Source organism: Octodon degus, unplaced genomic scaffold (assembly GCF_000260255.1).
Source record: "Octodon degus isolate 3935 unplaced genomic scaffold, OctDeg1.0 scaffold00311, whole genome shotgun sequence".
Taxonomy (NCBI): Eukaryota; Metazoa; Chordata; class Mammalia; order Rodentia; family Octodontidae; genus Octodon; species Octodon degus.
The window spans coordinates 387,140-398,222 of record NW_004524887.1 but is presented as its reverse complement, the minus strand read 5'-3'; the positions used below and the strand labels follow the sequence as shown (position 1 = coordinate 398,222).

Sequence of the window (11,083 nt, the reverse complement as noted above, 5' to 3'; positions counted from 1 at the left end):
CTCCTCCTCCTCCTTCTCCTCCTCCTCCTCCACCTCTACCTCCACAGGTTTTCACTACGTAAATCGGATGTACAGTGATCCTCCTGTTTTCAGCGTCCCGAGCACTGGGATTACAGGCATGCACCACCATTCAATCTCGGTCTCAACTTGCCCCGGGGGAGGGCCTAGCATGGCACACAGGGGATCGAACCCCAGCCACTGCGCTCTGCCTAAGCAGTTTCTTTAGTCTACTTAGTTATCTAGCTGGCCCCAAACTCTTCTTGATTTGATGGTTTGTGTTAAGAAATCTGCCAAAATTCTGATGGACTTTCCATTGTAGGTGATCTGTTTCTTCTCTCTAGCAGCTTTTAATATTTTATTCTGCTGAATTTCTGAGACATTGATTATTATGTATCTAGGTATAGATTTATTGCGATTTTGGCTGTGTGGAGTTCTATATGCCTCACTTAGCGATATGTCAGGTTCTTTTTGGAAAATTTTCTGCTAATACTTTTGTAAATAGTCTTTTATGTCATTTGTGCTGTCTCCTGCTGCTTCATTGACACCTATTATTCTGACATTATTTTTATTTTATTGTCTTATAGCAGCTGAATTGTTATTTCCCGTTTTTTTGTTATTTTTAAGAGATGTTTTATTTCATGTTCATTAGCTGCAACACGGTCTTTGAGGTCTGAAAGTCTGTCTTCAGTCTCATTCACCCAGGTTTGCCAGATTTCATAATAGTTCTTAATTTCTTGGATATCTGTTTGAATCTGTTTCATGCATTCTCATTCCTTTCTGTATTGTTCATTTACTTTTTCCATCATTTTTCTCTTCTCTTCTGTTTTTCTATCTATGCCTTCTTTAGCTGTGCTAAGTAGTTCTTTCATGGTTGTTGTCCTTTGTTTTGGGACAAGAGAGATTATTTCTGATCTTATTTCTTCTATAGCCTGAGGGACTTGTGTCTTTACTTTATTTCCTATCATTTCAGAGATTTCAGATGTGTAATTTCTGAGTTCTTGTATATCATTGTCTCCTGGATTTGTTCTGTGTGGGCTAGAGGATTGAGATTGTCTTTTGCTCCTGTTTTCTGGCATTTTTAAACACCCAGTAATCATTCAGAGTCCTGCAGGCTGCCCAGAGCCTACCCCAGTTCTTAAACTCTTCCAGGAAAGTTCCCTGTCTGCATGCGCTGGGCCCACAGATTGCAGCTCTCCTGTGTCCCACAGGCCACTCAGACTCCACCTAAGTTCTTTAAAGTTAGCAGAAGCAGCAGAAGCTCCATGCCCTTACACTGGGACTAAGAGAGGTCAGAGCTCACCAGAGTCCCGCAGGCTGCCCAGAGTCTTCCAGAATTCTTCCCAGTTTACTATTCTTAAAAGTTCAGACACAATGAACTTCCCATATATAGATTTATTATTTCCTTATCCATTATCTTTATAAATACTATGTTTTTATAAATTTGATAAATTTGTCAAATTGATAATTTTCATTTTTAGGTTGCCTGTAGTTTCAGGTTCTGTTATAAATGGTACTTTAAAAAATTATATAGTCTAACTTTTTATTGCTTGTACATGGAAATGTATAAGACAAGCTAAATTCTGTGTATTTGGAAGATATATATATATATTATATATATAATAATTGCCATATTATTTTGGCAGTTATTTTTAAAATTATTTTAAAGAGAATAAAAAAATAAAACATTAGAAGGCATACAGAATCCGAAACAAGATTATAGAAATTCAACAATTGTTGTCATATTTTTTTTTAATTTTATGTATTTGGAATAGGGTTCTACTATGTACTTGGGACTCATAGTGATCCTCCTGTTTTCAGCTACCCTCACTGGGTCACTAGCTCTGTGCACCCAAGGGCAGGGTCGGCACAGCATGAGGTACCGGGTATATTGCATATTACTGTCTTCACATAATTTTTTCAGACTACCAGATATAAGCATGCAAAATTGGTTAAAAATATTAAAAAGAAGAAAAAAGTAAATATTAATACCTCCTTTAGAGTAGAAATCAGCAGTACAATTATCTTAGCTATCCTATTGTAAACATGTATTTTTTTTCCCCCTTCTTTCTTTCTTTTCTCCTTTCCTTCATCCCAATAGCTTCTTTCCTTTGAGCAGTTTCTTTCCCTTTCACAGTATTTATTGTATCTTTTGGATTTTATTTAGTCTTTCAGGTTCTTATACTAGGGAGACAACATACCAAAGCAATATATGTGCCCCATGTTTATAGCAATGCAATTTGTCATAGCTAAATCTTAGAAACAACCCAAATTCCCATCAACTGAGGAATAGATTAAAAAAGATGTGGTATTTTTATACAATGGAGTATGCAATTACTCAGCTATAAAAAAGGAACATAAATATTTAAAAACATTTATAAAGAAGAATATACTGTGCCAAATGTAACTACCACTCTAACAATTACCAGTTTTAACCAATCTTGTTTAATCTGTATCTTTGCTCACCTTTTTCACGTATTACTTTGAACTGGATCATAGACATCCTGTTAAATATCTTCTTTTAAAAAAAGTAACAAGAATCCATTATCACACAAAAATTAGTAGTAATTAACTGATATTATGAAATCACTAGTCACTGTTCAACTTTCCAGTTATCCAAAAATGTTTGTTTTTCAGTTTGTTTGATTTAGGTTCCAGATAATATCTACATCTATAGTTGGTTGTGCCTTTTAAATCTATTTTAATTTAGAATCTATCTTGAATTTTCCAAATTTATAATATATTTGTTGAAGAATTTAGGGGTTTCTTTTAAGTCATGAATGGGTGTTTGATTTTATCAAGTGATTTTTTTCTGCATATGTTGAGACAGAATATATTTTCTTTCTTTATTCTGTTAGTACAGTAAATGCCTTTGTAAATAAACATTTAGCTATTATCATATTCCCAGAATAAGTCAACTTAATCATGATTTTGTAATTTATTGCCGTTTTGCTGATATTTTAAAATTTGAAGCTTACATTTATGAGTGAAATTGACTTTTCCCTTGGCATTGTTGTAACATATTGAGATTGAATACACTATATAAAGGAATACAGAATTATTATTTCTTTTTCAATATTCTGGAAAATTTTGTATAAAATTTAAATGATCTCATTCCTGCACAGTTGATATTTTAAAAACTTACTTCTAAATCTACATGGGCCTACTGTTTTCTCTGTATGAATTTTAGACCACTTATTTGATTTTCCTTAAGTTTATAGTGTCTTTAGTTCTTTTAGAATAAATTTGGACCATCATTTTTTGCAAATGTTTCCCTTTTATCTGAGTGTTCAAATTATTGGCATAAACTTGTTCACTGCATTTTCTCATTTGGAAGAAAGGGTACATTTTATCTTTGTATCCTCAAGTTTTAATAGGAATGTCTGTAATCCACTATCTGTGTGTCTGTGTAGCTAACTATCTAACCTATTTAGGTACCATCTATCTTATCTTGTTGCATCATTTTTGGATGGGCTAATTGCACTTCATCCTTAAATATTTTGCCACATATTATCTGTTTTTTGGTTTTGGGTTTTTTTTTTTTTTTTCCGGAACTGGGGATTGAACTCAGGCCCTTGCACTTGCCAGGGAAGCAATTATTCCACTGAGCCATGTCCCCAACCCCCAAGTATCTCCCGTAGGATGATACTCTACTACAGCACTACTCAAGAAAATTCACACTGATGCAGTACTACTACCTAATATATCTTCCCCTTTTCCAATTCCCTCTCCTCTTTCTTCTCATCCTCCCTTTTCTTTCCTGTTTATTTTCCTCTTCCTCTTTCTTTCTTTTTTTTTTTTTCTTACCTCTTTCTCACTCTTCTTCCTTTCTTTTCCTCTTCCTGCTCCTTTTTGCTATCTGGCGGTCTAAGCCAGGACCTTTCCTATGAATTACTTTTGCTTTTTCCTATTTTTCTTGATGGTCATGGCTCAGCAGAGGTTAGTCCAATTTGATCCGTATTTTCCATGATGTTGCTAGCCTAAGACTTGTTCAGGTTTGTGAGAGTATTGCTGCTTATAGTGTCTGCCCTTAGGACTGCTCCACACTCCTATCTGCCTATCCAGTTTCAGATCCTAGCTGTCTGCCTTCGCAGTCACAGCTCATGGCATTTAATTATGTTTTCATTTTTAAGAAATGTTAGTCATCATGCTAGAAAAGGAAAATAAGTTTCTTCACTATTACCCACGTTAAATACAAGCAGAACTTTTTAAAATTCCAAGTGTATAAGAGATTATTTAATTGAAGAAAAGAAAGATCAATGTTAAATTTTACCTCTAAAATTTAAGAATATAATTTAATTATGTATGTAAATTATAAAGTTTACTTTTAATTTTAAAGCGAGAAGAAATATCAGAGGTATTTTTTAACCGGGTGACATTCTGGAGCTGCTAAATGATTTCACCAAGCTTATTTAGCTTGTTTGTGACCAAGATTAACTCAGAAGTCTTTAGAGAAAGAATTGTATTACCTATTAAACTAGAATTATCACAAAATTATTAACTATCTCTTATTGTTTATTGTCCCTATGAGACTTTTCCCCTTAAATTTTCATGTAATCCTTATAGAATAATAGAGAATTGAAATTCTAAACTTTTCAATTTGAACTTGAAATTCTGATTTTTTAAGTTGCAAGCCTGCATCTCTCTATGTAATAAAAATTATTATAAAAGTTAATTGTTAAACTAATAGTATAAAATTTTCATTTAAAACAGACTTAAGAAAGAATTAGAACTTTATAAAGAAGATGACATGGAAAGCGTTTATGAAACTCTCCAAACAGAAATAGAATTTTTGGAGATGGTAAGCTTTCACTGATTGTTTAACTTCTGTTTAGCATTATTTTGTCTTCTGGTTAGGATAGATTTACTAAATTATATTCTTCAATGAATGCTTTGCTCCTCTGTAAAAACAAAAAGCATCAATGACTAAAACTAAAGTCAGGGTATAAATCTATGAAATGTTTTGAGTTCCTGGGGAGTCAGATGCTACATAAAGCAAGTACTAAGAGGGAATATTAACAATTCCAAACTAAGTTTTAAAAATTCAAACCTGACCTTACAAAATGTCCTTAACCAAAACTGTTCTGTTACTAGAGGATTAATGCATTGTGTTTTAGTATGATGATGCTTAAAATATTTTTTTTGATAGAGATAAATTAAACTTTTATTATAGTTGATGCTGAAACTTTTATGATCTTGGAAAATTTAGATTCAATCATTAGAAACATTTTCAGAGTGCATGGGATATTTCAAATTACTACTTACTTTCATTGTTTATAAAATTAACTTAATATTTGCCATGCTCTTTTAATACAAGACATACATAGATTCCGAGTATGTTAAAGCACAGTTTTAGTTTAATGTATTACATTTTATTTTATATGCATTTTCTATAGACATTTTCTTGTTCAAAAAACATTCCAATTAAGGCTTTTTTAGAGTTATATTTTGTATAAAATATAAACATGAAATAAAATCTTAAACATAACTCAGAAATGTCAGAATAATTGCTGTGCTAAATTTAGATAAATTTTATATAATTCCTTTATTAAGAATTTAATTTGGATCAGAGATGTAGTTTAATTGTAGTGTGTAGCATGTTTGCCTAGAATGTACACAACCGTTGGTTCTATCCGTAGCACCACAGAAATATTCATTTTCCTATGAACACTTATTATATATTTATATATTCATTTTTCAGACATTGGCACAGAAAGATCTTCAGAAAAACAACTTTTCAAAAATTAATGATCCATCTGAGACTTGATCAAAGCATCTTAGAATCAAATTGTGATGGATAGATATATGAATGATACCCATTACACCAGAGTCTTGAAAACATGAGCTTCAGAATATTCAGAGTTGTTGACAACTGCAATTAGTTTATTGGCAAATAAAAATAATAATAATTTTTTGCCTTGCTCACTATACTTTGAAAAGTTGTATGTGCCATGGTTTTGTTTCTAAGTGGAGAGGAAAGTGAAGTAAATACAGCTTTCCCAGTCTTCTGTTCCCCTGACTCTTAGGCTGATCTTCCTTATCTTTTTCATACCTTATTGTAGCTTGCTTCAGGCTTAGTCAGACACACATAGGAAGAAATGCTGAGGTTATTGACTCATTTATTTGTTAACATTTTCTTCTATAAAAATTATTTCTTCATTTTAATCCTCCTCTCATCATAAGATGTTTGTTGACATCTCTGAGGCCTTTCATCTGCCAGACCCAGTTTTCTCCATTTTCTCTGTGTTCTTTGGAGTGAAAGTCTGGGGCATCTGTAGTTTCTTTCTAGCAATTTGCACCTGACAGTTTCCTTCCTAACGCTAGTAGTATTGGTTAGAGTTAAAACACATTATCTATTAGGAGAGGTAGATAATCTCCTTCTGGGCATGAGGATTCATTTTTGCAGGTGGCATGAAGAATTGCACTTAAAAACTGTACTTATGGTTAGATCAAACAGTATTGCCACCAGATTTCCAGCATTGCTTCTTGTTTCCTTGTTAGTACTCCTTACTAGGTAGAAAGATATATTTTCACTAGCACCTAATTGTACTGAAACTGTTCAACAAGACTATGTTAGGTTAGTTAGGTAAAGAAAGGGAACAGCAGTTACGATTTTTGAAATAGAAAGTATTGATGTTAGAATCCTGATTTTTTGACTGGGGTTTCATTAGTTAAATGTTAAATACTAAATGTTCACAGCTGACTTAAGATCCACTGAGGTTAAAAGGTACAATTTTTAGTTCTAGTTTCAGAACAAGTCTTATTTTGTCACGGCTTTTTAATGAATATGTTGTTTTACATCCTTATTTTTGAAAAACTAAGCAAATGTAAAACTCTCCTTTGGGATGTGTAGCAATTGCCATCTGTTGAAGAAATTTGTTTTTTTCAGAAATGAGTTTTATTTTTATTTCTAAAATATTTAAATGAATAATAAATTATTCTTGCTTAAGAAGAAAAAAATTCTCGCAGTGAATTGCAATCTATTTTATATACAAATATAGAGTTGAAAATGATTGTTGAGATTGGTCTTAACTTTAATTCTCTTTTGAGTCTACTTGTCTACCCATATTCTATGCCTTGTGAATATTTATTATTATATGTAACTCATTGACATGCAGAATGAATTTACACATTAGGCTATTTTCACTTGCCAATAACTTTTTCATTATTGGTTTTGTAACTGAAATATTAATGTGAAGTAGAGATCACCACCTATTAGTACTACTCACACACAAGGACATGTATGTAAGATAAACTATTACTGATGATACTGTTTTTTCACATGTGTGCCAAACAGAATATGTAGATGGAATATTCAGTAATAAGATCAAGATTCTTAATTTGAGAAGAAAACCCAGGAGTTCAGTGTTTTCATTATTTCAAAATGCTGTAAGTGCATATTTTAAGATTGTAAATTAATTTTCATATAATCAAATGAATGATTACTTTGACACTTCATGGTAGAGTAATACAAAACACAACCTAAGTAAAACCAGTGCAAAGAACTAGGACTATTTGAATCAATCTAATCAAAGGAACAAGCTCTCTAAAGAAAAAGAAATACAGCAGTCAATAAAAATCAGAGTGTGCAAAGCCAAACTGTTTTATTAATGTAGAATACCAGCAGTGTATAAGGTCTGCTTTTAGGATTTTTTTTAAAAAGAAGAATGTGTAAGTCATAAAAGTCTTAGGAACATTAACTGCAATTTTCTGGATAAAAATACGTTTCAGACTAAATTTAATCACTCCGGAAGTAAGGCAATTTTTAAATGAATGCACATTCTTTACATACATTCTTTGAATTTATCACATACTTAGTTACAGCCAAAGTGAAATCTAACCCAAAGTAATACTAATACTGCCCTGGGATTCCTGGCATGCCACCATAGTTGTTTAATGAAACCAAAGTTCTTTTAGAAGCAACTTTCTAATTTTTATCTCTCCATTGGGGATAATATTGGATTATATAGATAGTTTGCTGCCTGTTTTTCCCCACTGCTGATTAATGGAGCCATTTGACTAGGAGAAAAACAGCAACAAAATTATAGGATGTGGAACATGACCACTGAACTAAAAATTTCTTTCTTCCTGAAATGGGAGGAAAAGACAAAGAGAAGGGAAAGCTTTAAGGTATGTATGACAGGAGGCTTTCTATACTTTGTTTTGTCAAGAGTACTGTTTTCTTCCATAAAAGAAACAAATTAAACAGAGATCTTCCTTGCTGCCTATTTTTCTTTTACAACTTGAATAACCATGGTGAGATGCAGAAAGTCTAGCATAAGTTTGAAGTCATTGTATTATAATAAATTTGAATCTAGGAAGCAGAGTCAATTGGCATTGATAATGTATTATAGAGTGGTAATTATGCTGTGAATTATGTTGTGAAAAATCTATTGAATCTTACCAGATGGGCAAGAAGTAATTTAGCTGCTAAGACAGACAACACACACTGGTCAGGCCCTGTTCTAAGTTTCACTGAGGACAAAGTCCCTTTCTATTTCATACCGATCAATCATACATAACTATGTCACACTATGATGAATAAATCATTTCTTTGCAGTCCAGAAAACAGTAGCAGTTCAGTGACATGATTAGAAATAAATATGAGACAATTTTAATCCTCGGTATATTAGGGTAAAGTGTTTTGTCTTTCAAACATATATAGTTTGAACTTGAAGTTGTTCAGTATATTAAAAAGTATTTTAAAAGCTGAAGCTGATCTATTTTAACTGAACTCTCTTGTTTTTGACCCATCTTCTCTCCTTTGTCATCCTGAAAAGCTTAAGTGAACCTAATACACATGCCTCTTAGAGTCTAGTTCAGAACATTTTCTGTCAAGAGAATTTCTTTCAGGATGTGAACTAAAAATGAAAAATATTTTTTGTCATTAGCCTGAAGCAGAGATTAAGTCTTGAATTTTGTGCCCCTTTTATCTTATGGTGTGTGTGTGTGTGTGTGTGTGTGTGTGTGTGTGTGTTAAGGATGGGAAGGATAAAATTACCTTTCAAATTTTTGAGATAGAAATGTATATAGTTAGTTACTTTTATGCTTTCTAAACATTGCATTTTCAAGGTAAATACATTTTTCTTTGTCTAATGGTCAACTCCCCATACTAGTGAATAAGCTTTATTTTCTTATTTCATTTACTAGCATGACAAAAGATAGCATTGAGACAATGTTAACTAATAATATATGGAAATTCTGTAAGGACTTTCCCCCTCCTCTATAAGGCAGAATCAAAAACTTTTTGTTGTTCATTTATGGAGGGTCACATTTACTAAATATAAGGAAAGTGCAGATTTTTGTGTGTTGTAAGAGCATATTTTTATTAGAGAAGATAGCATAACAGAAAGTCGTGACTGATGACGAAGTTCTATCCTAGCTGTTGCTATAAAATTATCAAGACAAAAACTGTTGGAATTGAATGCTTACTTAAACAGCTGTCCTTGGTATATAATAAATTTATCTTTAATAAGTCTTTATAGCCATGTGTGGTGCCACTCACCTGTAATTACAACACTTGCGAGGCTGAGTCAAGAGAATCATTGCAAGTTCGGGACCAGCCTAGGGCTACAAAGTAAGCTCAAGGGAGGCCTGAAGCAAGGGCTTGTCTCAAAAGACAAAAATAAATCAATACATAAATAAAATAAAGGGTCTTATCAAAATCAACAGTACCAGTATTCATTGTCCAGGAAAATAAAGAGTAAAATAGGAGATTAATAACAATGACTGACATAAGCAGCTGTTCCAAACCAGGCCTACTGAGTAGGAGAAAGTTATTTTTTTCTTACAATTACAGACGCTACACTGTTGAAATGATTCTAAGTTATTTATTTTCAGACTTATAACACATTGTACTTCCAATTAGTAAATAAAATTTTGTTAGAATAACACCCTCTCAGTATATATTTAAAAATACAAATACAGTTGCTAATTAATATTTTTGGATATGGCTTTGTGATTACTGAAAGTAATCATAGTATCAAACCAATTGAGAGTGTTGTTGAAATAGTTTTTGTGGATGTTAGAAACAGTTGTGAGTGGGTATGGATGACATGGGAATAGTCATGGGACAAGTGTAATGTCAGCTCTAAAATCTAATGCCAAGTCAAAATTTGTGAAATATCATGGTTTAATTTTTAAATGTTTTTATCTGATAAAATCCAAACCCTTTATTTTTAATTTTTTAATGTATTTTTACTACAGGGTCTCACTACACAGATCAGACTCATAGTGATCCTCCTGTTTTCAGCCTCCTAAGCACTGGGATTACAGACGTGCCACCCTGCCCAGTCTCATTTGCCATCTCAACAGGGCCCCGGGGAGGGAGGTGGCACAGCAGCCTAGAGATCAAACCCTGGTCCCTGTGTCTGCCTACACAGGTGCTTTAGTCTGCTGAGCTCTCTGGCTGGCCTGCCAGACCTTTCACTGAGACTGTAGTGGGATATCAAGAGTATGTCTCACATTTTGTAGAAAAAGCTAAGATGTTGATGGATAATTTGGTTTGTGTGAGGTCGTAGAGCAGGAAGCCTCTTTACAGGTTGTTAGTACTTTAGTTTTCACATACCATAAAAACACTTTACTTTGAAAATTTGCTTGTTAAAAAATTTATACAGTGAATATTAGAAAGTAAAAGAAATTTGAGAGTTATTGAATCATTAAATCATATCTTTAGTACCAGAAAACATTCATTAATCAGAATTAGCACATAGGAACTATTGGGTAAATAATAATACCTTTCTATACTTCTAGAGAAGGAGTAAATCAGTACAAAACAAGATTTAAAACAAATGTTATTGAAAATTTGCATTCTAGGTATCTCTGGAAAGTACTGCCTACTCATCTGGCTTTATAATATATAAATGTATACTTTTCTAGCAGTCTTCTGTGGCCTTTGATATTTAAGATGGTGACAGATTTGGGTACAATGATGTATTCCTGAATCTCAGCACTGAGGGAGGCTGAAACAAGAGGGTTGCCAAGTTTGAGTCTTGCCGGGGCAGCATAGTGAGACCATGTCTCAATAGGAAGAAGGTAGGGTTTTACTTAGTGGAAGAGCACACTTGGATTCAATTGCTAGTACCCA

The 11,083-nt window shown here is 32.9% G+C and overlaps 1 protein-coding gene and 1 pseudogene across 1 annotated transcript in view; one reads left to right on the top strand and one right to left on the bottom strand.

The window, feature by feature from the left end:
• Positions 1–2,500, bottom strand: part of LOC105741154 — a 13,382-nt pseudogene extending 10,882 nt beyond the window's left edge.
• Positions 1–5,771, top strand: part of Ccdc172 (coiled-coil domain containing 172) — a 104,233-nt gene extending 98,462 nt beyond the window's left edge. Inside the window, exons 8-9 of the mRNA XM_004647546.2 lie at positions 4,711–4,798; positions 5,699–5,771. Coding sequence (XP_004647603.1) covers positions 4,711–4,798; positions 5,699–5,764 — 154 coding nt within the window. The 3' untranslated portion in view covers positions 5,765–5,771. The remainder of the gene's footprint in view (positions 1–4,710; positions 4,799–5,698) is intronic.
• The last annotated feature ends 5,312 nt before the right edge of the window (positions 5,772–11,083 follow it).